The sequence below is a fragment of the Abramis brama genome (genome assembly GCF_963993115.1).
Source record: "Abramis brama genome assembly, chromosome: 4".
Taxonomy (NCBI): domain Eukaryota; kingdom Metazoa; phylum Chordata; class Actinopteri; order Cypriniformes; family Leuciscidae; genus Abramis; species Abramis brama.
This window is the reverse complement of record NC_139966.1, coordinates 43,933,578-43,961,487: the sequence shown is the minus strand read 5'-3', so window position 1 is coordinate 43,961,487 and position 27,910 is coordinate 43,933,578. Positions and strand designations below refer to the sequence as shown.

General features: G+C 36.9%; 2 protein-coding genes across 6 annotated transcripts; both read left to right on the top strand.

The window, feature by feature from the left end:
• The first annotated feature begins 3,197 nt into the window (after positions 1-3,197).
• Positions 3,198-11,878, top strand: recql (RecQ helicase-like). Of its 5 annotated transcripts, XM_084111286.1 has the most exons (16): positions 3,198-3,290; positions 4,288-4,338; positions 4,716-4,934; positions 5,130-5,309; positions 5,400-5,506; positions 5,595-5,793; positions 5,870-6,036; positions 6,120-6,195; positions 6,523-6,671; positions 6,756-6,873; positions 7,372-7,510; positions 8,213-8,304; positions 8,815-9,031; positions 9,109-9,235; positions 10,650-10,789; positions 11,175-11,878. In XM_084111286.1, exons 2-15 carry the CDS (start codon positions 4,323-4,325, stop codon positions 10,764-10,766), a joined length of 1,923 nt encoding a protein of 640 aa, XP_083967412.1. In that variant the 5' UTR covers positions 3,198-3,290; positions 4,288-4,322; the 3' UTR covers positions 10,767-10,789; positions 11,175-11,878. The 5 variants fall into 5 exon arrangements, with proteins under 5 accessions (XP_083967412.1, XP_083967410.1, XP_083967411.1 ...); XM_084111284.1 differs by lacking the exon at positions 10,650-10,789 and having other exon boundaries at positions 3,200-3,290; XM_084111285.1 differs by having other exon boundaries at positions 3,200-3,290; positions 6,523-6,873.
• Positions 11,879-12,361: 483 nt separating this feature from the next.
• Positions 12,362-20,999, top strand: itfg2 (integrin alpha FG-GAP repeat containing 2). The gene is made up of 12 exons (XM_084112510.1): positions 12,362-12,824; positions 13,023-13,118; positions 13,211-13,252; positions 14,158-14,332; positions 14,417-14,556; positions 14,633-14,781; positions 14,871-14,965; positions 15,813-15,866; positions 16,138-16,229; positions 16,445-16,562; positions 18,979-19,152; positions 20,837-20,999. The coding sequence occupies exons 1-12, from the start codon at positions 12,729-12,731 to the stop codon at positions 20,914-20,916; spliced, it is 1,311 nt and encodes a 436-aa protein (XP_083968636.1). The 5' UTR covers positions 12,362-12,728; the 3' UTR covers positions 20,917-20,999.
• Positions 21,000-27,910: the final 6,911 nt, after the last annotated feature.

Here is a 27,910-nt window from a genome sequence, read left to right as displayed (position 1 = left end):
GACAGGACCATTAGCATCTCTCAAAAAAATGACCAATTTTTTTATATGATGCAGCACCTGAAAATAGTCCCCAGCTCGGTAACTTCCAACGTGACCGGGACTAAGTTTGTCTAACCTATTAGACCTATTTTCAGGCGCTGCGTCATATCATTACGCCTGCTGGACTCATGGTACGGCAGCAAAGTTTCTTGATTATTACGCAGGAATGAGAGTATAGTTCCTAGCCATATCAGCCTAGAAAATCGCAACTTTACATTTTCTGTCGGTCTTAGTACACGATGTAACTACAGAAGAGTCAAGTTTTAAATAGGAAAAATATTGAAACTCTTTGGTCATTTTTTTGAGAGAGATGCTAATGGTCCTGTCCGATTCAATGATCTATGCTAAGCTATGCTAAAAGTGGTACCGCCAGACCCGGAGATCGACTGAATGGATTCGAAAATGGTAAAACTCAACTGTTTAACTCTGGGGGAGTTGTAAAATGAGCCTATTTCCAAAAAAAGTGGAGTATCCCTTTAACTTATCATCACTTTATAAGGTTCAATTTGTTAACATTATGGTACTTAATGCATTAACTATCAATGAACAACAATTTTTTTTACAGCATTTTACAATCATCTAAATAATTATTTAATAATCTAAATCATAAAATACTATTCAGTGTTAATTTATGTGTGTTCATAATTAATGTTAATTTATACTGTAAAAGAGTACACTGGTACCGTTCAAAAGTGTTGGGTTGGTAAGGTTTTTAAATGTTTTTGAAAGAAGGCTGCATTTATTTGATCAAAAATACCGTAAAAACTGTAAAATTGTGAAATATTATTACACACACCCCAAACACACACACACAAAAACCTAAGATAAGGATAGATTTTCATCTCAGGTGTATTTAAAGCCTGTAAAACTGGCTTTATCTTCCAATGTACAGCGCTGTCATTAGGAGCAAAGCTCAAATTCAGCGCACCAATGACAATTCGTTTCATTTTTTCATTTAACGTTGCAGTTCAGATCATTAGAAGGGGGATTTTTTTCTAAAGCAATGCTTAAATGTCACAGAGCACATCTGCTCAGGCCGAGGAACTTGTGAGAACAGATCCTCAGTGTTGGACTTCCATTGCCGTTCTCAATGCTGGTGTACATTCATACGCCTCAAATATAGACACGCAATTGTCTGTCATTAATGACATTTGATTATACCCGAAAGTATATTTAATAGAAAAATAAGTGTTGCATTGACTGCATGTAACAGCTGAGCGTTGAGCTGAAAACACTGAAGTCGCCAGAAAGGGATACACAGGACTTAGTCTCTCAGAGGAAAGCATATTGCTGTATTTTTTATTAAAGTACTGGCCTTTGTAGCAAGTTTGAAGAAGTAAAGTTGCTTTGTTCACTTACTGGCTCATGAAAATGTCTTAAAGGCATTTGTGTGATGCATATGGAACACATCTTTCCTTAATCACCAGTGCTCTTGAAAGCAGGTAATCCAGTCCAGTCCAGCGTGCTTCTACAGTGAAAAGCGAAAGCCAGGCATTACTGTAACGTTTGCTGAAACATGGAATCATTACACAAATAATAAAACCACATTTATACCTAAATATGATTGCCTAAATAAATGTAGAAAAATGCAACCCAATTCCCACATGGAGTTAATAATGTAGGCTGTTTGTTACTTTTCATTTACGTTGACTGCATTTTAGTGTAAATGGAACTGAGTGGAAATACCCTCTTGAAAAGCAGGGCAGAGTGAAGAACACATTTAAAGAAGAGATGTTTTTTTCAGGTTCTATGGATCAGGACAAGAAGCAAGTGAAACTATTTCCTGGTTTATAACAGCCTCTTGTGGAGATTGTTGTCATTGCAGCTGAATTTTCATCAACCAAAATTTGAAAGAATTAATGTTTAAAACTGTGATAGTTCAGACAAGTTAAGAAAACAATGCAAATATCACAAATGATGGAAAACCTTCGTTCCAGAACTCCTGCAACACTATATAGGACTAACTGAAGACGGATGGATGATTAATTGTGTTAGTAAAACACATTGGCATTACTTAATTTGTTTATCCTCAGTTGCTTTGGCTCATTTTTTGAAACAGCCTTAACATTCTCTAAACCGCAACTGACAGTAACTCATAAAATGCAGTAGCTCACTCAAAACATTCATGTTTCAAACAATTCATGCTTCAAAACCTGGCCAATACCACCAAAATGAAAACCTTTTTTGTTGTTGTCATTGTGTGATATACATTGTGTGTTATATAAAAAACTTTTTTTGTTGACACTGACTGCTCATTATACTATGCAAGAACTTCAGTTTTGTCTAGCTGAATGCTATTGCGTATCACACAGAGCTTTTACAAAACCTCTGTAAAGGTTTACTTAAAGAGTTTGCATATGAAGACTTCAGCCTCTAAGTGCCATCTGAAATTTCCTTATAGAATGATCATTTTTATCAAGCTTGTATGTTTATGTTCAGTTATTTCACTTTAATGGCAATGAAAATTACCTATTAATTGTCATTAAAGTGAAATTACTGAACTTAAATATACGAGCTTGAAAATTGTCAGATGGCACTTAGAGGCTTTTTCATCTGAAGTCTTCATATGTTATTATACGCCTTACTTTAAAGTTGATGATGATGAGGATGATTAATGGCACTCTTGCTCACTCTGGTCCAGTTTTCGATATCAAAACTAGCAAATAGTGGAAGACCAATGATAACATGACTTGAAGCATGCAGTGCTATTTTCACCACATGTAAGAGGTCAAACCAGTGGAAATGCTGAGAATTCTAATAGAATTCTATATCCACAGCATCCACTATTTGACATTGTTGGTAAACCAATTAAATAAACTAGTGCACATGTAAAAGGAGTGTTGAAGTGCGTGTAGTGTTTTCAGGATTTTAATGTCTACAGTCCACCACAGCACCAAACATTTTATTGACTTTTATTATGAAAAATAAAACCCACTTCCTAGTCTCCAATGTTTAACAGTGTTGAAGGTGTATATAATTTGCAATGCATTTATTACATAAAACCATTGTACAACCCCCAGTAAATCATCCTTGAAATGCATAAATAACTACATTTAGTTTAATCATTATTTGTGATACGATAACAGTAGGTTTCTTTTTCATTTGCACAAGACTCTTGTCTCGTCTGAACTCTTGTATTTCCATGTCCGTGATTGGTCAGTTTCTCGATTAAGTGTCGCGTGGGGCAACGAGGACTTCATCTGGTGCAAACAAGAGAAAGTGAAAATAAACAGGCTTATGATCACTCAGCGGTGAGTTAGCAGAAATGCGTTTTGATGTGTTATTCATAACATAATATAAATTCTTTTGAACATGGCGCGCGCTTCTGAACACGTTTTTGTCGTACAAAAATATGACGTGTATTTCATTGCTCAGATGCAACACTAATAATCATACAAGCGTCATGCAAAATTGTTTAATAATGGTGAAGATGGTCTGTGTAAAATGGTTGTCAGGTCTAACGTTAATTGTCTTAATAATTTGTTCAAAAATTCGATATTATTGAAACGATGCATCTATTACGAGGTTTTATTTTATCTTTATAATCATAATTTTAATCTTGTTTCCCAGTTTAATCATTATTTGTGATACGATAACAGTAGGTTTCTTTTTCTTTTGCACAAGACTCTTGTCTCGTCTGAACTCTTGTATTTCCATGTCCGTGATTGGTCAGTTTCCCGATTAAGTGTCGCGTGGGGCAACGAGGACTTCATCTGGCGCAAACAAGAGAAAGTGAAAATAAGCAGGCTTATGATCACTCAGCGGTGATTTGGCAGAAATGCGTTTTGATGTGTTATTCATAACATAATATAAATTCTGTTGAACATGGCGCGCGCTTCTGAACACGTTTTTGTCGTACAAAAATATGACGTGTATTTCATTGCTCAGATGCAACACTAATAATCATACAAGCGTCATGCAAAATTGTTTAATAATGGTGAAGATGGTCTGTGTAAAATGGTTGTCAGGTCTAACGTTAATTGTCTTAATAATTTGTTCAAAAATTCGATAATTATTATTGAAACGATGCATCTATTACGAGGTTTTATTTTATCTTTATAATCATAATTTTAATATTGTTTCCCAGTAAAACATTTGTAAACATCCTTTAAACCACAATTATTTAAAAAGAAAAAAAATCACTAAATTTGGTTTGTTTATGCTTTTAAACAAGTGAACAAATCTTCTTTATTTAGATTTTCTACTGTCAAACTATGCAAAAAAATACTGATTAACTCTCTCTTACAGTCATCATAATCTGTGCCTTTGAAGAACTGTATAAAATGGCAAATATTACTGGTAAGTATCTCTTGTCTTCTGCATTGTGTGTGTGTGTGTGTGTGTGTGTCTATGTGAGAAAAGTGTGCATGTGAGTGGACGAATTAGACTGTCAGGATGTGTCTTATTATTCCCTTGAGGAGTGAGGCAGGCAAGCATACTGGTGTGACTTTCATCATTATATCTCTCTGTGAAGCTCGGCTCATTAGAGATGCAGAGGTGAGAGACACTGGGAATAATGCAGTAGTCCTTCCTGGAATCCTGGAAAAACTTCTTAGGGCTTGTGTGTTGTGTAGAAAACGAGTGCATAGACGAGCATAGCATATACGCTCCCTAATAAATGCGTACAAGTTTAGTATCTTCGAGACTGAGATTAAAGAAAGTCCTTTTCTTTGCAGGTGATGCTCAAGCAGAACTGGACTCTGTGGAAGCAGAGTTAGAGATGGTGGAACTGCAGATCTCTGAGCTGCTGGAGAAACAGACAAAGCTGAACTCCAGGAAAAACAAACTCCTGAAGATCCTGGATGGAGCCTGCAGCTCGGCACAGCCCTCCGGATCCAGCAAAGCTCCTAAACCATCATTCAGCAAACAGGACATACAGCACTATGAGGAGTCAGGTATCACTCATTTTCAAAGCAACTTTAAACTAAAAGTGACTGTTGCAAATAAAAAAAATAGGATGCATTAATTTAATCAAAATCAGCCTAGCCACGTAGTATTTAATGTTAAATGCTCTGTTTCACTAAAGGAAGTTAAACTGCAGAGATGTAATGGGTTATCTACATTATTTTTGTTTGTTGCTCTGTCATCAGATTTCTCATGGTCTAAAGAAGTTCAGGCAAAGCTGTCTAGTGTGTTCCAGCTCTCCAAATTTCGTCCCCTGCAACAGGCGGCTATCAACCTTAGCATGTCAGGGAAAGACCTTTTCCTGGTAATGCCCACCGGAAGAGGAAAAAGCCTGTGTTACCAACTTCCAGCTCTCTGCTCTAAGGGTTCGTGCTTTCATAGACATTTTGGTAGATGAAGAACATATTTTGAATGCTTTGATGTGAATTCCTGTGCATGTCTTTGTGTGGTCGCAGGTTTTACGTTAGTTATCGCCCCGCTGGTGTCTCTGATGGAGGATCAGCTGATGTCTCTGAAGTCCAATAATGTCTCGGCGGTAACTCTTAATGCCTCCAGTACAAAGGTACAGTATGACAGATGTACTTTGTACATCTCTGTAGATGTACAGTTTTGATTCACGTTCAGATGCTGATATTCATGTGCATCTGCAGGAGGATTCTAAACAGGTCCTGGCAGGGATGATAGATAAAAACAGCCCCTTCAAGTTGCTCTATGTAACCCCAGAGAAAATTGCCAAGAGCAAACTACTGATGTCCAAACTCGAAAAGGCCTATAACATGGGTCTGCTGGCACGCATCGCTGTGGATGAAGTTCACTGCTGTAGTCAGTGGGGGCATGACTTCAGACCAGGTGAGGTTTTTCCATCATCTAAGCTGAGTAAAGCTTCTAACCCATAATTTAATTCATACTTAATTCCTTTTCTTAGATTACAAGCTCCTGGGTATCCTAAAGCGCCAGTTCCCCAATGTCCCATTGGTCGGACTGACTGCCACCGCAACCAGCAACGTACTTAAAGATTGCCAGAAGATACTATGTGTTCAGGAACCCATCACTCTGACAGCACCGTTCAACAGACCAAACCTTTACTACGAGGTTTGCAAATCATTGCATTCTTCTCTTGATGTCACTGCTAGAAGAGTGCCGAATAAGCAGATTTTGTCATCTCACTTCTACAGGTTTGTTTTAAAGATAACGTAGACTGTACCGACCAAATTGCAGCATTGATCAAGGGAAGATACAAAAACCAGTCAGGTAAATCAATTCAGTTGCTATGAGGAGTAAATGGCCCTTCACACCAAGGATATAAAGTTTTAATAATTGTTCTGATTCGATGAGAATCACAGCTGTATCGATAATGGCACAGGAAAAAAAAATCCAGCTGATGAACAATATAAACATTGACAACTAATCAGAGCTTGATAATTTAAAGTGCAGCGTGTGCTTAGAATAAACATATCGTTATTGTGTTTTATGTTTTTATCATTGTTGTGAACGGGCCTTTATGCTCTGCAAATTATTCACTATTTATTCGAAAACTACTTAATAAAAAAATAAGTGTAAAAAAAATTGTATTTGCAGGAATCGTGTATGTGTTCTCCCAAAAGGATGCAGAAGTTGTGGCTACAGACCTGCAGAAGAAAGATATTCTTGCTCAGCCATACCACGCCAACATGGAGCCTTCAGATAAATCTCTGGTTCATCAACGGTGGTCCACCAAGAAGATCCAGGTTACACCTACAGAGTTGCTGTTGTTGTCAACTGTTTTTTTTTGTAATGTTCCCTCATGTTATCTTATTTTTGTGTCTGTGCAGGTGGTCGTTGCCACTGTGGCTTTTGGAATGGGCATTGACAAGGCTGATGTGCGATTTGTTATCCATCACACCATCAGCAAATCTGTTGAAAATTATTATCAGGAGAGTGGACGTGCAGGTAGGCATCATCCTGATACTTTTATGTTGACGTTTTCTTTCACACAAGATGAACTTTACTACTTAAAGTTGCCATGAAATGGAAATTCACCCTGTCTATTTTCTAAAAGTTTTTTTTTTTTTTTTTTTTTTTATCTTATTGTAAATAAATCATCCATGCAAATGTTTTTTGAGCTCGTAATGTTTTGTCAAAATGTCATAGCTCAATCTTGCTGTAAAATGACAGACTTCTCTCTGGTCACGTATGCCGTATGACTTTTAGTCTGCTTAAATCCCGCCCCTTTCTTACAGTCAGGGTTAGTCAACTGCAATGTCACATTTAGATCTGCCTTCATCCAATCAACAACCGATGGATGCCAATGAAGTTCATGCCTTATATTTTTCTTTTTTGATAATCTGTTTCACTCAGACGTGTCAAAATTCGAAAGAAAGGGTCTGTTGCTACTTCTGTTACACCTTGACTTTTTTTCTTTACTTTTTATTCATTTATTTTTACCAGGAAGGGATGATGGCCCAGCAGATTGTATTGTGTTCTTTGGGTTTATGGATATCTTCAGAATAAGCACAATGGTTGTGATGGAGAATACAGGGCAGCAGAAGCTAAAGAATATGATAGCATATTGCCAAAATGTGGACAGGTGAGTCAAAATACACAGGATTTTCAGAATACCAATGACTTGGCTCCTGGTTTTTGTTTCTAAATTTAGATTTTCCAGTTTGTGAAACATTGTTCTGTGTTTTCTCTTCTTTTCAGTGTTACTCTATAAGGTTTATAGTGATAGGAATATCAGATTATTGAACTCTTTTGTTTCCTCTCCTTCAATAATTTTATTCATTTGAACTGAGTTTTTAAAATGTTAAATTCCTAATTCCCTGTACACATTCACAGGCACATCTTTTAGCATGTTCCAAATGAGGAATTAATGCAGCCAAAGATAAATTATGAAACGCATGATTAGTTCACCTCACGAGTCTTTCGTTCCTTTGTCATGTGACAGAAGCATTGAACAACCCATTACTAATGCCTTATGTTAACTCCATGTGGCCTGTTAGTTTTATCAGTGCTTCTTACACCTGTCCTGGCGACCTCCCCCTCCCCCCTCCCCCACTGCACACTTGGGTTGTGTCTGGAAAAATTAGGCACCTGACTTGTTGCCTCGCTGCCTTATCGGGCAATGACTTTATAGGCAGCGTTTGCGCATGAAAGGAATGAAGGATACATTATGCTGCCTTCAAAAATCGATCAGATGAGACCGGAAGTTAGTTATATGACTTGATTTAAGGGTTGTATGAAATTAATGGGTTTTTTTTTAAGACAAGACTCTTATGTGTGTGCATAGGTGTCGTCGTGCTATGATGGCCATTCATTTTGATGAAGTTTGGAATGATGAAGAGTGCAACAAAATGTGCGACGTCTGTCGTCACGGCAGTGGTAAAACATTTCTTACCTACCTTAATGTGCTTGTACATTTACCGTTGTTTGGTGAATTTTCACTGTCGACATCCAGTCAGTCCAACCTACAATTGGGAATTTCGTTTGAGGACAAATATTTCCCAACGGGTTCAGTTGGTCACACAAGTTGACCGTGTTGACCAATAGAAAGCTGCTTGGTTTGAAAGTGATGTCTGTGTGAGCTGTGATTCATTTATCTACACCAGGGGCGCCCAATCCTGTTCCTGGAGATCTACCTACCTGCAGAGATGAGATCCAACCCTCATCCAACAGTCCTGTCTGTAATTATCAAGTGCTCCTGGGTCCTGAGGATCTTGTTTGATCAGGGTTGGAGCTAAACTTTGCAGGAAGCTACATCTCCAGGAGCAGGACTGGGCACCCCTGATCTACACAATAGACAATTGACCATTTGCTCAGACAATTTCACCTAATGTGACCACCTTAACTCAATCAGGCCAATTATGCAATGGGTGATGGTTCTTTTTTCAGACTACATCACAATGGACATCACCCAGCATGCTCGAGACGTTGTTGAGGTAGTAGAAATGGCCGGCTCTATGGATGAAAAACTGACCCCTCTGAAAGTCTGCGAGGCTTGGATGGGCAAAGGGCCCGCTAAGCGGCGCAAAACGATAAAGGTCACGTCCTTGTCACGCTTGGAGGTGGAGTCCATTATCATCCACCTTTTGTTGCATGACTACTTCAGGTACTTTGACAGATTATGAACTATTTCCTTTCCATTTTTAGATTTATTCTCTAACTCTTTTCTCTTTTATACATAAGTGAGGACTTTAGCTTCACTCCCTACACAACCTACTTCTACTTGAAGTTGGGCCGTAAGGCATCTCTCTTGAAGAACAGCAGTCACTCAATCACAATGAAGATGAGGAGAGTGGTGTCACCTGCTACCGTAAGACAGTCAACAAAATCAGCAGGCATTTTTTATATTTCAAGTAGCAAGTAGTCTAGTTTTTCTTCTAGCAAATTCTAGATTTAAACTTGTTTGATTAATACTTTCCTGAACCTCTTTCAATGGTGACGATTGGCCAGATTAATTTCAAACATCTCCTCTAATTCTTTTGTTACTTTTTGCTACATGATGGTAATACAAATATTTATTGTATTTGCTCCATTTCAATTGGACTTTTGCTTAATTTAGTGTTGTGTATCAAACTTCAGATTATATTTATTAAATCTGGCCTTTGGTCTCTGCTCTGTAGTATTTACGGAGCTTTTTTGTTTATCTATTTTATTGTACCTCTTCCAGTCTTATTGTGTTTCGGGTAGATGCCATCATAGTGTTTGAGGGGAGCATCACAGTTCACTTAGTTAACACGTTTTTTTACCAAGTAACTAACACATTCATAAAGTGTTTGCGTAGCTTAGTAATTTTAACAGCAAACTACAAATAGTTAGCAATCAAATTAAGCAAAATGTTTCCACCCAATTAGTTTAGGTCAGTAAAACTAAAATAAAGTTTGTTCAAACTAATATTTTTGTTAAACCAACAAGTCTTTCTCTTTACTGAAAAACATCTTTACTGATGTACTCTCCCAATGCCGTTCCATGCAATACATGGTGGGAACTACAGATCCACTGCCCAGTTGTTAACAAAATATTATGTATGTAGTTCCAACACAAAGAGTTTAATTTAGCTTCCATTTTACAAATTTAGGTGGATTGAACAATGGAATTAATTTGTGACACAATGTTCATGAATTGTCTTGCATTACCTCATTTTAACAAAGTAAAATAAATGCAAGTCTTGAACATTTTGTCACGTGTTTTATTGTTTTATCCACTTAAATTTGCTAATTCAATTCGAACAAGCAGCAAAAATCTTTGTATTTGATTCTAATTTAGGTTGGCTGTGTCAAAGATCATACTGTATCCTTAAATTCTCTAATCAGAATCGTTTGAGTGGTATGTGATTTCTGGGCCTTGTTAAGAGGAATATTGTATTAGAAAATTACATTATAAAATTACAATAAAATTATTAGAAGGATTTCAGAAGATCAATGTGGTCCAGTTGATGCAAAAACAAATTGGACTTCCTCTCAGTTTATGCATTTACCACCCTCTAAACATCCCAGCAGTCATAGTGGAATTGGATCATCTACAAACAGTGGCCCAACATGTAATACAAGCATTTTCCCATCACGAGTGAAACCTCTTCAGTTGGAGGTGTCACTTCAGCTACATGGTCCCTCTTTGAACATGCAGTAACCCCTTTTATTTCTTGTGTTCCTACAGTTTATAGTGACCACTCATCCAAATGATTTTTAAGACCCCGACAGGTAAAGAGTTGTTGTGCCGCCCCACAGGTAAAGAAAGTGTCAGAAAGTGCCGGGGAGAAAAGTAGTGCCAAAGTAAAAGGAAAAAGACCGGCTGACAGTGACAACAAAAAATCAGTGGCCAAGAAAGTCAAGACTCTTCCCTAGTCCGTAAGGAGAAGAAAGCAAAAGTACAGTTCACTTACTCCATATTCTCAAAAGCATGTAGACATTGCCTAAGAACATTTAAGCGTTTAATGAGGGAAACATCTACCACTTTCTTTGTTTTCTTCCTGCTTGTGCTCATGTTTTACAAGTGTCATCTATCATGCATGATGTTTATTGCACCCCAGAGTTTACATCAAACCTCATTTTTCATTTATTTGCTATGAAATATTCTTAAATTCTTTAATCTATTGTGTCCGCAAGTAGTGTTTTGATATGCATGGAGTTTTGTAGAGAAAATAAACATTAGAATTGAAGCTAACCATAGCCAATAACCTTACTATAGCTCTGCATTCATCTTAAAGACAGACCTACTAATTTTAATAACTCTCATTTCTTCTCTTTCCTCAGGATGATCAAGCAGTTGATTCACAAGAGGAAGCAGAGACTGCATTGATTGATGTGTCAAATATAGCCATTGAGGGACATAACAAAACTAAAATCTTTAAGAATCACCAAAACATAGAGAAGAAACTCGCTCAAAACCACATTGAAACCAACCACATAAAGCCAACCTCCGTATTTGAGGTTGATGTCGAGGTCAACCTCATACAAGAACAGGACTGTGCAAGTGAAGAAGAAAAGGGTCTTAAAAACGACCCCGTACAGCAATCTTTATCACCGAAAAGGAGGCGAAAGCCACTGCCCACTCAGAACCGTGCTGCTAATGCTGACCAAGCGAGAGCAGATCTGGTTAGCACTCCTTCTGAGCTATCTATCGTCTCTTCGGGTTCCGTGGAGGAACTACACCATCTGCGCAGTTACTATAACAAACAGTTAAGAAGAATCAATTACATTTCCCAAGAGCACTTGCAAAGTTCCCAGCCCGGGATGCTGACTTGTATGAGGGAGCCCTTCAAAAGCCTCCGTTTCCCTTCGAGGACGACCATATCCAGAGGTGCCAGGAATTTATGGACTCGTGTTAGTATGAGGAGAAAGCTCATACAGTGAATTATGTTTCCTTTCTGTTCTGTAAACCTGGCCTACATTTATCAATAGTTTAAAGATGTAAACTGTAATCTTTTTGTTAAATAAACTTATTTGGATTAATCTGACCTTATGGTGTTGGTTAAATAATTGTTGGAATATGTTTGTTTTTTGTTTTTTATTAGCGCAATTTTCCACCGGACAAAATTGCGATTGTTAACTCATGATTTCTGTTCTGTCTATGCGCACCAATCTTGCACTTCTATCTACTCCTCAACCAGACCACCTAGAGACTTCGGGTTTTCGGCATTATGTTAAGGAAGGTCTAAAATCGGGAACGCACAAAAAAAAAATCCAGGAAAAGATTTACTATCTCTTAGTGTTGTGATCCCATGAGGTGAGAAAATTGCGCTAAAACACTCACCGAGTTTTTATTACTTGTTTTTTACTTTTTGAGGAGAAAAACAGGCCATTATAACTGCTGTGGTGGTAAAACAAAACTATATAAAAAATGTGCTGATAATTTTAGCCTTATATTTCACATCTTTCAAACAACCGAGGTTGGTTGGCGATTTCATAAAATCTTTTAGGGGATTTTACAGGGTTTTTTGGGGGGTTTTTTGCCTTGGGGCGGGGTTATGGAAGCCGTGATACATTGTTTTCAGGATTATTTGCTGTTCAGAAGAACAACATTTATTTGAAATAGGAATGTTTTGTAACATTATTGAATCTACTATTACTTTTTATCAATTTAATGCATCATTGCTGTATAAATATTAATTTCTATAGAGTATGCATGGGGGACTCTTATATATTACAGTTACCACGGACTTTTATTTTGAAACAACGAAGCCCAAACAGATCATGTGCATTTGTTTGTACTGGGTGCAACTGCAAGGTGTATCTGAAATATGAGTGCTTTTACTGCTGTTTAATACATTTTAATCGTTAGTCTGCAGTGTGTATAGTTGAAAGGTCATGCGCTCGGTAAGTTATGTGCAGCGCGTGAGTTTAGACTTCACAGGAACACTCTTTCCTCACGCCATCTGTCTTGGAGATGCAGATAATGACTCTGTAAGTTACAAAAGTGTGTGTGTGTGTGTGTGTATATAGAATGTGTATATTAGACAGAAGTGAGTTTATGACTCGGTGTATCATAATATCTGCCAGGTCATATGGCTAATGTGTATCGTATAACTTATATAACATTAGTGTATCTGTTACAGTAGCTAAGTTTTCTGTGCATGAAGTAAACCAGATGTTTTTCTGCAGTTGAATGAGCTGGTGGTGGGTGACACTAGTGGGAAGCTGTACATCTATAAAAATGATGACTGTAAGCCGTGGATCACGCGAACATGTGTTGGCATGGTGAGGAGTTCACTTTACTGATGTACATTGTTGAATAGTGACTGATTCCATGATGAATGTATTTGAATCAGTCAAGCTGTTTTTATTCACAGTTAACATGTGTTGGAGTGGGAGATGTTTGCAACAAAGGAAGGGTACGATTATCTTTCTCTGTCTTCCTCCCTTACAAAAAAATAAAGTGCCTGTAATGGTATCAGATGATAATACCATGGTGTTGAACTATTACCTTATTCAATCATGTACCATGGTACATAGTAATCCGAGATAATTAAAATGATATAATCATGGCACTATGTGTACAAACCATGATATATGACAGTTTCCTACAAGATTTTGTCTTTGAAGGGACTAAAAACATGCTAAACAGTAAGCAGTAGACATGCAAATTTTCAATTAAACATTTAATTTTATATATATATATATATATATATATATATGAAGAGTTCAGATGCAAAAGCCTCTAAATGCCATCTGAAATTTTCTTCTAGAATGATCATTTTTATCAAGCTCATATATTTAAGTTCAATAATTTCACTTAAATGGCAATGCAAATTACCTATACCTATTACCTATATATATATATATATATATATATATTTAACAGAAGACAGTATTTTTAATGTATAAATAATATTATTTATATATATGTGTGTGTGTGTGTTTTATTTATAGTAAATACATTATTATTTAATATATAAGAATTAATATTAATTATAATTTAAAAAAAGTCAATGTTATACGTCTAAGGATTTTTAGTAAAACCTTATAACTTTATATCCAAGTAAATACTTAAGTTGTTATTTAATATATAACAATTAACATTTATCAATTAATTATACTTTCTACATATTATTTTTGTATTACTTTTTTTGGCCATGAGCTCTCCAGATTCACTATTCATGGTTCAAAAAACATTGTCGTACCATGGTACATTTTGTTAGTGTTCTTTCATTTTAATAAAATAAAAATCACAAATCTTATGTATATAAGTCTTTCATTGCTTCACATTTGTAACATGACTTTCTTTCTGCTCTGTCAGAACTTTGTTGTGGCAGTGGGTGCGGAGGGCTGGTTTCACCTGTTTGATATCAGTGCTTCTGCAGCCAAGTCAGACTCCTCAAGTCAGCAGGACGGCTCGCTTGGTGAAGAACAGAAGCCCAGTTACACCCAGCACATCCCCGCCAATACCAAAGCCATGCTCATCAGTGATATCGGTGAGGAGTTTGCATATGACATGCTCAAAGATCTTTAAACCTTTTTAAGTCATGACAATATTGAAGTGTTTTGTGGCATGTAAGATGGAGACGGGCGCTGTGAGCTTGTCGTCGGCTACACGGACCGGGTGGTGCGGGCCTTCAGGTGGGAGGAACCTTCTGATGCTTCAGATGTGAGCTCTGGTCAGCTGGTCTTACTGAAGAAATGGCTTCTGGAGGGTCAGGTACTGAACTAATGCACAAAACGTCAGGCCAACATGAAGTCAAACTACTTACAGCCTTTTTATCTGCTTTCGCCAGGTTGACAGTCTCTCAGTTAACCCAAGTCCAGAAGGTCTCCCTGAGCTCATGGTGTCTCAGCCTGGCTGTGGCTATGCTATTCTGACGTGCTCTTGGACACAAGAGGGCGCTGCAGGACCTGGGGATGAAAACACGGCATCTCCTTGCAAGTGAGAGAATCACAGCGAGGTACTAAATAATTCAAAACATATTCAGAACTGGATTTGGGAGTAATTCAGCGTGTGCTGTGTGTACCCAGGGAGGGTTCTTCCAGAGACGTTGTCCTTCATCTTACCTCCGGACGCATCCATAACAAGAACGTGTCCACTCATTTGATAGGTAGCATTTGCAGAGGTACTGAGAGAGCATGCTCACACACATTTAGATTGAATACTGCGCATGCAGCACACATATCCTTACAAAATTTGCAGTATAGTATGACTCAATAATAAGTCACTAGTAGTTCAGATTTTTACTCACTCTCCCAAGATTTTCACTGGCTCACCACCACAAAAAAATGAACAAAAAAAATCATTTAATGGTATTGGTCGATATTTGATGTATGATTGTACATGCTCATTTTTACATTTAACTTTGTTATCTAACACTTACTTAAATTTGTTATCTTTAAAATGTTTTAGTTTATTTACACAATATAATAAAGGATTTTAATATTGGCCATTTATTGCTTATTGGCAGTAACATTAAAATTATAATCAAATTATAAATAAAGTATTTTTAATAAATAAATGTTATTTTAATTGAAATAAAGTGTACATATAATATTTAGATTATTTCAATAAAATGTTAAAAACAAAAATTGTGTATATAATATATTTATATTAAAATAGTTTTTTGTAGTTAATAACAAAATAATAATCAAATTATATATATTTAATTTTTAATAAAAAAAAAATACATTTATTTATTTACTTGGTTATTTTCTAATTATTTATTAACTTATTATTTGAATAAACATATTTATTTTTTAAAATATAGTATATATATGAAAATGTATTTGTATAATAATGTTTATTTTAAAACATGTGTATTAGTATATTTATATTAAAATGTAATTATAGCTATTATATCATTATGTATAAAAGTTGTTGTAATATTGGTCCATCGCTAATCACAAATCATTCTCAGAATTTAACAAACAAGCAAATCTAATGACATAACTTGTTTCTGTTTTCTGCAGGTTCTAAGGATGATTCGTCTAAAGGTGGCCTGTTTGCTCTTTGCACTCTAGACGGTGAGTGTCTGATTAGTCCACTACATTATTTGATGTAGTAGGGGAAAACATGAGCCCAGCACATGTGTTTCCTCTGTTCACTCTGGGCTCTGGGCTCAGGTGTGTATAAAGATTGGCTTTTTACTCTAAAAGTGCAGGATTGTTCTTCACGTCATTCTCCATGGCCACTCAGTTACACAGTACGAATTCAAACCTGATTGTTTGGACAGCAGCGGATTGATGTTATTGGTTAGCTGTTGTTGTTGTTTTTCGTTGAATGGTGGTCTTCCAGGAACGCTGAAGCTCATGGACAGCTCTGAGAAGCTCTTGTGGTCTGTGCAGGTGGACCACCAGCTTTTTGCTCTCCAGAAGCTGGATGTCACTGTAAGTCTGGGTGTACAGTGGCCCCAAAAACTATTTAAGTGCATATACAGTATATATAATTGAATCGCATATAAAATATCAAACCATCTGCAAAGAAATGATACTAGAACTTTTCTATGTTCATGTTTCATAAATGTTTGACTACCAGAAAATGCACCAAAAAAGTGCTGTACCTGATGTGTATTAGAGTTTGGTGTGTTTTTGTACGTGTTAAGGGCGATGGGAGAGAGGAAGTGGTGGCCTGTGCCTGGGACGGCCAGACTTACATCATCGATCATACGCGTATGGTGGTCCGATTCCAGTTTGATGAAAATGTGAATGCATTCTGTGCGGGTGAGCTTCTCTTATAGTCTCTATCAGGATGAATCTTATCATTTTTCGTCAAGAACATGTTCGGAACACATTCACCCCCAAATATAAATAAATAAATCTTATACATAAAATATATTACATTTTGCTTTAAGAAAATGTTTTCCATTGTGATATTATTTTCATGCCAATTAAATTCAAAGCATATTTCCCCCCAAATTCTCATTACTGTAATTAAAAAACATCTCATTCTTTTCATTTTTTTTTTTAACATATAGAAAAAAAAGTTGTTGTTACACTTTACAGCATGATCAAATCCTTGTTTAATATTGGCCAAACAACATTTACCCCTGGATTCACAGACAAGGCTTGAGCCTAGTCTCAGACTAAAATGATGTTTGAGGTGTTTTAACTGAAAGCAACTTGTGTTATTGTTTTGTCTCAAGATGCACACCAGTAATGTTTTTCTAAGGCATGTTTATGTCCTAATTTAACAAAGGTCTAATCATGGCTTAATCTAAGCCTTGTCTGTGAAACCAGGTCTGCATTCAAATGTCCACTCAATCTTTAATATTTGGCCACTTCCTTAGGATGCCATAGCCACTGTAATTTCTGAACATGTGGACATCAAAATATGCAAATTCAGAGCATGGGTTTAAACTTTTATTTTGAAATCATGAGCAACAATTTAATATATGTGTCTCTGGATCACAAAACCAGTCACAAGTAGCACAGGTATATTTGTGGCAATAGCCAACAATACATTGTATGGGTCAAAATTATAGATTTTTCTTTTATGCCAAAAATCATTAGGTTATTAAGTAAAGATCATGTTCCATGAAGATATTTAGTAAATTTCCTAAATATATAAAACTTTTATTTGTGTGAGTGAATGCAGCACAATCGCAAACATAAATGGACAACTTTAAAGGCCATTTTTCTCATGTTTCGATTTTTTTGCACCCTCAGATTCCAGATTTTCAAATAGTTGTATCTCGGACAAATATTATCCTATCCTAACAAACCATACATCAGTGGAAAGCTTATTTCTCAGCTTTCAGATGATGTATAAATGTCAATTTAAAAAAATTTACCCATTTGACCCCATTTTGTGGTCCAGGGTCACATATTTATCTATCTATCTATCTATCTATTAGTCTGTCTATCTATCTATCTATTAGTCTGTCTGTCTGTCTGTCTGTCTATCTATCTATCTAATAAAGATAAAAAACTATTTTCCTTTTAATATTAATGTTAGTAGAAGGATCTGCAGGGTCTCCTTTCTATACCTGTCTCTCTCATTTCTGCTTGCATCTTCCTGTTCCTTTTATCGCCTTTTTTTCTCTCTTTCTTTCATCGCAGTGCACATTGGTGAAGTATTGAAACTGTTGCATTAGGAGAATTAAATTGATAGATGTGATGCACACAAAAGCGTCATGACTTGCATTCATGTTGACATTGAAAGACCACTGACTCATGTACAACAAAGCCTCACACAGTACGTGTAATGTTTATCAGCTCATACACCTGTGTCTTCATTTTCTTCTGGTGAAAATGCAGAGAGCAAATGTGGAGGGAGTGTGCGCTCATTAAAATTCAGCCCCAGTCGCTGTGAGTCTGCTGTATGATGGGAATGTCGCGGAGAGGTGCTGCTCTTACACTCAAGGTCTCTCTGGAGAAAAACATATTCTAATGCTAAAGAGATCAGACGTCATGCGAAACATTACGTGGTCTTGTCTATACAGCACCAGTGATTTCCATTCGAAGGTGTAAACAAAAACGCAGAGGTGTAATTTGATTTAATAAGCATTCATTCAAGCTTATCAGCTTGAAAAGAATCAATGTTTTTATAGTAGCAGTTATAGTAAACAGAGCCTTTGCATACATTTACATATTTGAAACCATGGTTTGTGTCCAGTTTAAACTAGTATGTGGTGGTAACTCAAATACCTTTAAATGAATTAGACTAATGCAATCAAATTCATGTTTTATGTTATATTGTCATGTCTCCGTGATTTCTGGTAAGGAACAGTGTAACCTTAACATTTATTTTCTTTACATTACATGTAGTTAACAAGTTACTGGGATACTTACTCATTATATATTTATTATTTTATTTTGAATATAAAAAATATGCTGTATTGACCAATCACAATCCAGTTCAACGGCTATCCATTTTATAAAATCGAAAATATTGAAACAATATTTGCTATTATTGTCTTAATCATGTTAACAGCATTAAATTACGAACTGATTGATAATTGGTTATTTAACAATGAAATACATTTGTTACTATAATATACATAGGTAAATTATTTTTATTTTTTAATAAATAAATACATTATTATTTATTATATAATGTAATAATTTACACATTTTTACATTTAGTAATATAGTCTGTAATGTGTCCTCTTTGTCATGTTCCTGTTTCCTCCATTAGGTCAGTATGCATGTAAGGATGGGAGGAACAGCCCCTGCCTGGTCTATGTGAGCTTTAACCATAAGATCTATGTGTACTGGAGAGTGGAGCTGGAGAGGATGGAGCCCACCAACCTGCTGAGTGTGCTGGAAGAGAGACCCGAGTATCCAGACCTGCTTCACAGACTGGGAGTGGGTGAGTGGACGTCTGTGTGTGTGTGATTGTTTGTAGAGCTCAACATTGCCCACAGTCACCATCTGGAGGAGCCGGGGAAAAGATTGGATGTATAGGCAAGATCAAGTTTCTGAATGCATTTATAACTGAGCATGACTTTACATTATGAGTAATAAGCACTCATCAAGAAAGCATATGGCAAAATATATTTATGAAACTCGTGCGTTTTTTTGTTGAATCTACAGATGTTTTAGCTGATTAAGTTATGATGGCCAATATGCAAGTTTTTTAATTCCAATCTAGAATTGGACGGTGTAAAATAGATTTTTCTGTTTGGACTGGTGAAAAAATAACCCCTGCAACACCTGTTTTCTGAAAGTGTTTTCATGCAAATTCCACCTCAGAGGCTGAAGAGACTCTTGAAGTCGTGTTCTTGCGCCCCGTCATTTCAATTTCTTGGGACGTGGCATAATTTTGCCATCGTATTCAAAAGTGTTTGACTGAGCCAAAGGGGGGTCAGGTCATTCTGCTCACTCAGACTCCTGCCACATACACAGTTGTTAATGAAAAGCCAGCTTGACTTCCTGGGGCCACTGTTAATTATTCATCTTCTGAGTCTGATGAGCTCCCACAACGTGATTTTCAAAGCGCGATTAGCTAACCGTGCCACGGGACGCAGCCGCCATGAACGCCATGCAGGTGAGAGGAATCACGAAAGATGGAGAGCTATATACCATTAGTGATGTTTGTAGGATATAAGTGGAGATTTATACCAAATGAGGCTTTTAAAGCCAATGTGTTCACCAATAAATGAAACTGAATATTTAACAAATGTATTTTTTTCTTGTTAGAAACAGCTTTTAATTCTAGGTTAATGACTGACGCCTTTTTAATTCCCTATGGGAAAATGTAAAAGATGAGGATTGAAATTTCGGTAACACTTTACAATAAGGTTCCTTTATTAAACATTAGTAAATGTATTAACTAACATGAACTAACAATGAGCAATACATTTACTACTGTTTTTGTTAATCTTTGTTAATGTTAGTTAATGAAAATAAAGCTGTTCATTGTTTGTTCATGTTAGTTCACATTGCATTACCTAATGTTAACAAGATTTTAATAAAGTATTAGTAAATGTTGAAATTAACATTAACAAAGATGAACAAATGCTGTATAAGTGCAGTTCATTATTAGTTAATGTTAACTAATGTAGTTAACTAATGAACCTTATTGTAAAGTGTTACCGAAATTTCAGTTAGTGGATTGGATGGTTTGTTTTAGTTGAATTTTACTTTATATAAAATGACTATTTTATGCAAATATATTCAAAAAGAATATGTAAAAAAGCATTAGAGGCATGAATTAATAAGCAAGGCTTTTTGGAGATCTGATGCCCCTAACCTCCCACAATTTGTTTCTTGCCACTCTTAGTTTCCAAAATATCTTACATGAGTCTGAAGTGGATTCTGACAACAGCAAGGGCTCCTTTCGTACCCATTTTTGAATTTATAATTCATTTACACAATGCCTTTGGCCCGTTTCTGTGCACAACACACACACACACACACACAAGTATGCTTGAAATAAGCTTTTGTTTTTTGCACACAGTCTTCAGTGTTTTACATTCTGCAGGAAAGCAGAGAATTATCACCATATAAAAGAATAAAAACTATATGGGTGTGTTTGTTTGTGCACCTTACAGATATCAGTGACACTGTAGCGGTTCGGAAACTCATTGGAGACGTGCTCTACAAGAACATACCAAAAGACGGCACAGAGTGAATCACGACTCACATCTTCATCTTCATCCTCACGAGATGTTCATTTCTGTAAATAGACTTTTAATAAAACTACATCAGGATGTTTCCTTTGTGTCTATGCCTGTCATTTGCTGCTATTGCTTTTCAGTCCGTTCATTCGTCACAGTTTACTTTCTGATCATTTGGAGCCATATTTTGACCATGAGGTTCTATTGAAATTGGTGGAATATCATTCCTGTTGCAGCTCATTTTTATACCCCCTTCACCATTTATATATATATATATATATATATATAGATTTAAAAATCCCTTCTTGTTATAAATGTAGCTTAATGTATTCTTTTTAATAAACTCTTTATATATTATTATTTTACAGTACTATACTAAAAAATACCTTCTTGCTATATAATAATTATTCAACTACTTATTCAATATCACTTGTTATTCTTGTGATTCCATACTAACAAAATCCTGTTCTTTAGTGACATCATCCTACAGGAAGTGAAATCATTCTGATAAGAAAACAACAGCACAAACATCTATATTGTGGTTTTAGTTGGTTTGTTTCACTTTAAAAGATTCTATAAAATAACAGAAATCATTTTTATATGATCAAAATTTTAAGATGCTCAAAACATATTACTTTTGAACTTTGACACCCTCATGTAAGCTAATTCTCAGTTCCTCACTGTGTAATGGATAACTTAAGCTTTTTATTTTTAGTTTCCACCTGGTTAAATTTTGTAAATAATTGTTAAAGTTTAAATGTCTGAGCTTGTTTCGGAAAGTCTGGTCAAGTACTTTAACACAACAAGCATGTTCATTTTGTATAAAAAGTTACAGATTTCAAAAAGTACTTCGTAAAAGGAATGACTCGAATAGCTTTAGATTGCAAGGTATCGATTATTACTGAGCCGTGTTGAAGTCCAGGTGAAGAGTAATGGCTAGGAATAGAGTAAAAGGCCTCAGGGAAAGACTGGAATCCTTGGGTGCTTCTCATTTCTTATTTGTGCATCCTCGTTTCCTTTCCGCGCGTCTTTGCTAAACACCTTTAGGATGCGAGGGAAGGATAAACCTGTGTATCCTCGCTCATGACTCCTGAGGAAGCTTCCTCACTCCTCGTTCCTCTCCTCCTCGCAGTGCAATGCAATCAGTTTCCAGGTCACGGGCTGGAGGACGGAGGAAACGAGGAAGCATCAATTTGAGTACTGAGAAGCACTCCTTGCGTCTGAAATGTAGGAGAAGCCCAGGGGGAGGATTCCGTGTCCCACCACCTGCTCTGAGCCTGTGGAGCTTCATGCATTATCGATGGATTATGGAGATACTTTGCTTTCGGGAGTGCAGGACGACACATTGATTTCAGGGTTTGTGTGTGTGTGTGTGTGTGTGTGTGTTTGTGTACTTCAGAGCAAGAGCAATGTTTGGCTCAGGTGTCATCATGCATTATGGGGTTTCTTGCTGCTGAGGAGGGAGGACACATTGAAGTGTGTCCGTGTCTGCAAATTCAGTTGTACTGAAACACTGTCAGTCCCCTAGTGTGTCTGTCTGCCCTTGAGGTGTTTCTGAGCTCTGCACTGCCGCTCACTGCAGAACACTGGGGATATAGTTGTTCTCCAGACACAGCTTATGTACTCAGTGAACACAAACATCACTTTACCCTTTCAAGAGTTCACATGCTGGCGTTCAATAACTGGGCATCTTGTGAAGGTGAACAAAACAGATTATTGAAGTCAGTAAATGCTAAACATAATGTGTTGTTTTGGCTTTTTCCAAGTCAGAATGGGCTTTAGGATTTCTCCCTTAAAAGATATGTACAAAAACATGATACTCTCAAAGCTAAAAAAGAAATTATAATCTTATAATTATCAAGTTATAAATAAAAAGTAATAAATTACAAATAAAAATAATAATAGTAATAATAATAATAAAACACATTTTTTCAACTTATAATTAATATACTTTTTCTCTGTGAGTGAAGTAGGCCTATACCAAAAAAAAGCAAACCGTATTTAGCTGCTTTCCCCAAACACTGGTCTTGCGCGGTGTTATTTTAGTATTATTTATATACTGTTATATTATTTATTAATATTTTTAATTATCTTTTATTTTTGTATTTTCTGTTTTTATTTTAGTAATAATGTAACATGCTTTTGTAAAATTAGTTTTACTCATTTTAGTTCTTCAACTTATTTTCCAAGGCAACATATCTACTTCCTTTTGTTTTTCATCAAATATTTTATTTCAGCCTTGTTTCAATTACTGAAAACGATTTTTAGTTTCAGTTTTGGGATATGTTTACACGACAACGATATGCTTAAAACGGAGAAGTTTTTCCTTCGAGTTTTCCGCATACATTGTCAAAACGATCCCCATTCACACGGATCCGCGAAAACAACTAAAAACGCTGTATTCTGCTGCCAGACTATTAGATGGCGATGAAACCCTATAGATTGAACACTAAATACGCATGTGCGTGACGTAAATGAACGGTTAAAACGCATAAAAAGTCGTACGTTTTAAGTTGAAAACGGTGTCGTGTAAACAGCCCCTTATTAGCAACAATAACACTAGTCGCGTGTTTCAAAATGGCAGCCCCCATGCTGTGTAAAATAAAACTTATTTTTCTAAAGTACTATTCATTTCTTTGTTTAAAACGTTTAGTTAGGAAGAAATTACTGTGTGCCTTATCTAATAGTGTTATGTTATAAAAGTCTACTGTTATTAATATATTTTGAGCAATATGACAGCAGTTCACTGACTGGAATTTCGCTTGATCCCTCAGCAACCCAAAAAAGCCATGCACAAAATGATTTGCCCTTAAAAGTGCAGAGTAGAATAAAGACACTGAATGGTCAGCACTCTCAGTCTTATCACACTTCCTGTTTTACCGTAAATGGGCACAGTAACCATCAGAGAAACCAACTCCTCAGGGTCACACTGTGAATTTAGTGGTGTTGTGTGCCATATTATTGATAGTTTTTAGTCATAAGGAAACATTCATTTTGACGTGTCTTACTGGCACTTTGACTTTCTGACCCACATCTAAATGGGCTGTGCATTTGCTTAATTCCATGTGAACTGAACTTGTTGCCAGGCTGTAAGAAAACATTGCGCAAAAAAACTAGCTGATGTGAAGCCAGCAGAAAGCTGACCCTGAGAACAGACCTCCCTTGGGAATCTCTACAGCCAAAATATGAAAGATGGTTCAGCTCTGTTTGTTTGTGCTCCAGACTTTAGCAGTGAGTCTGTGTTTTAGTATTAAAAGTCTCAGGTTTTACTGATTGTAAAAGCAAAGATCACCTGTCATTTGCACTGAGAATCCTTTGTCTTTATTATATCTCAATCCCTTGTTTGATATCAAGTGCACTTACTAGGAAGTTTCTAGGCCTGTTCCTTTGTCAAAATCGTTCTAGTTTGCTGAAACATTACATAGAATTTCCCAGAATGCATCATTAAAACCAGTGAGCATCTGCAGCATGCTATATTTATGAACCAGTGTAACGAACAATGTTGTCATTGTTTGTGACACTGGTTCACTGTCTGAAAGAACTGTCTGAAAGAACAGCTGGCTGTTTTTAATTTGTTTATTTCACTGGCTGAAATAACTTTTAAAGGGTACTCAATTATTCATTACCTTTAGAAATCCAAAATTAGTTTTTATGTACATCGTCTGAACTGTGTTATTACGACAATTATTGTCTTTTTAATTGTTACATACATTTAATAGTATATAAACAACATTGTAGATTGCAAAGTTAAACTTTTTTTTATTTTTATTAGCTTATGTTTTTCTGGCTAACCGCACAGTAGGCCTACACATTGCCTACTTAGCACACCTTTAACCGATTAGCATGTTAGCTTAGCTTATACCCTCAGCAATTGCTCAAATCAGACTGTTAGCTTAGCCTATATCCTGCACAGATTTTCAAATTAGCCTGTTAGCTTAGCCTATATCCTGCGCAAAAGTTTATATTAGCCTGTTATCTTATTTTTGTTTGATCAGGCATTTCAAACTGCTACACCCTAGTGTCCTAGGTGGACTAAACTCCAGTGGACAAATTATTCATGGTCAAATACTGCTGTCTCCTCATGTCTCTCGGTCTTATGTCGATTGGCTGTTTCACAAAATAGGCAACTAAAAGTTGGTATGATATAGTGACCATCATATTGCGTGTCTGTGATCGAAACTCTGTGCGAGATGCTACTCTTTTGAAAGTGTTTTTGTGTGAATTTCATCACACAGGCTGAAGAGACTATTGTACCACATAGACGTCATTTCAATTTTTCGGGGGAACAGCGCAATTGGTCAGAGAAGATTTCTTAGCAAAGATATAGCCTATTGAATGCACCTGGGAAGCTCCAGGAAATAAAGAGAGAAAAAAAATGTGTGCTGCCTTCTCACTGCTCTCCAAAACTGAGCGACAGAATCGTTTAAACTAGAGGGAGTAATTCAGACACAGCTGAGTTGAAGACTATGGCAACTGACAGCCTGGAGCCGAGCTCTCTAGAGGCCATTCGGCCTGTTTGCACTCGAGGACTTGTGTATGTGCAAGTGTGTCTTCTTGTGTTTGTGTTAATGCGGATGGCGTGTGTAATGCATCAAGGTTAATTGCATCAATGAGCGTTTGCTGTCTGGGGTGCTTGAATGTGACTCATGCTATGTAAATGATTGTTTGTAATTTCAATTTTGCATGGTCTTATGACTCAGCATATTACACATGCTCATTTACTATGGATTATTGAAATGCAAATGTGGTCTTTAGTAATTCATCAGGCTAAAAAATTAAACCAGAAACCCTAGGATTATGTTAACCCAGGGTTCACGTTCACGATTGTGTCAAAATCACAAATGTGTGTCTTGCATGATACCAGCATTGGCTAAATGACTGGAACTCATCTTACCTTAACCCTCTATTCATATTTTGGTCACATTAAGGTTATTTACTTTATCTTCAGCTAACCCAGTTCCCATGTGCAATAGAGAAGCGCTTAATTAATACCGCTGGCCTCTTACAACCCATCACTTATGATTGTGGTGAGAAGGGAGTGAATCATAAAAGATTATGCCTCTTCAAATCCCTGTGACTAATGCCTGCGCCTGTCTTCCTCCCTTGCATCCGTGCTCCTTCTCATGTGGAGACAGAGAGGGATTCCAGCCTGTTGATTGACAGTGAGGCGTCAAGATTCCCCACGCGCCGGCTTTCTCATTCTCCGTTTCCGGCCATTTTTTTAATGGACACTTAACTTCTCTAGTGCTGGTCCTAATAGTCCCTCATTCCATCATCTCATCAGCCCCCTCAGAGGCGCTCCTGTCGATGGAAACACAAATGGCAGTTTTAATAAGCCCCTATGTTTATCCCGCTGGCAGCGGGGTTTCCGTTTAATGCAGTCCTCTGTGGTGGTTCCTCATTGGCTTGTGCCATTAGAGGTGCAAAGCTCATTAGATCTTGATATTAAACACCGCTGTGGTCCTTCCGCTGTGTTCTGCCCTTAGCCGTGTTCATTACGGACAGGAAGATGCCCCTTTCCTCTTTATTCCTCATTCGCTCCATGTTGGACTTGCCGTGCATGTGAGTCTTTTCCTCTAATCAATGCTTCTCTTTCCACCTGCACACCCGAGGTGGATTTTGCCCGATCCGACAAGGATTTAGGGTCGAGAAGGGGCTGGCAGATTGCGCACACAAGGTTCTGTTTATTTCTGTTCTTTTCTATGAAGGTGTCAATCAAAGCTTGACCCCTAAACCCACCTGTGTGCAGTAAGGGAGCTCATTCCCTGCCTGTTAGTCTCATACATCTGCTGCACTCCCACTGGATTTCTTGTTCACACTTCAGATAACAGCCATACAAAAAGTGTCCTGTCTGTTGTCCGTTCAGTAAATAAAAAAGCATGTTACTAAAATTGTATTCATCTGAGGAGCGGTACAGAAGAATCTTGGCTTGTATGGAAACAATATAGTTTATTTTAAATAATATATATACAGTATACACTCGCCGGCTGCATTATTAGGTACACCTAATCACATGGCAGCAACCCAATGCATTTAGCCATATAGACATGGCCAAGATGACCTGCTAAAGTCCAAACTGAGCATCATAATGGGGACGAAAGGTGACTTTCATGCACAATCATCATCTCCAGGGTTTAAGGAGAATGGTCAGAAAAAGAAAATATTCAGTGAGCGGCAGTTCTGTGGGTGAAAATGCCTTGTTGAAGCCAGAGGTCAGAGGAGAATGGCCAGGCTTGTTCGAGCTGATAGAAAGGCAAAACTAGCTGCGTTTCCATTAGGCTACCCTTCAAATTGTGCAAATTGAAATCGAGAATTGAAAATACGCCCAATGGAAACACGTCAATTTCGCGAAAACTCCCATATATCCCAAAAAAGTTTTTACACTTGCATGAGGCAATTCGAAAAAGAAATATTTCACAGCTGCATATAACTGCAACGGAAACAGTTTTTTCGCATTTACGGGTTAACTGGCTTACGTAAACGTCACATGATCGTTCTTTAAAGAGAGCGCGGTATGTTTTGACAGAAGACGAGACAGAGTTCTTTATTAAACTCATAAAAGACAGAGGAATTACGGGTATACTGGATTCTAAACAACAAAGAAATGCCAAAATTTATCAAGACCTTGAAGCAGAAACGAGGGAGAAGAGCTTCCAGAAGCTCCTCATACGTGGCCGCTCCCAAGTATAAGGGGCTTTCCTTGCCGTTAATGCTTAGATAACATGCCTACGTCTCCTACGATTAAAAATAATGGCTAGTGCGTTGGCTGCGATATACGTAAACCTACCCACAACCGTCGCCATGATTTTTGGAATGACTTATCGTGTGAGAAAAAAAGATATATGTTCTGGTCGCAAAACATCGGTTAATGGAAACGTCGCCGTTTCGCATTAAACAATCATTACAACCAAGGTATTCAGAAGAGTACTGTAAGCTAAGAAGCTACAATTAGCACAGGCTCAACAAATCAAACAACTGAAGATTGGAAAACTGTTGCCTGGCCTGATG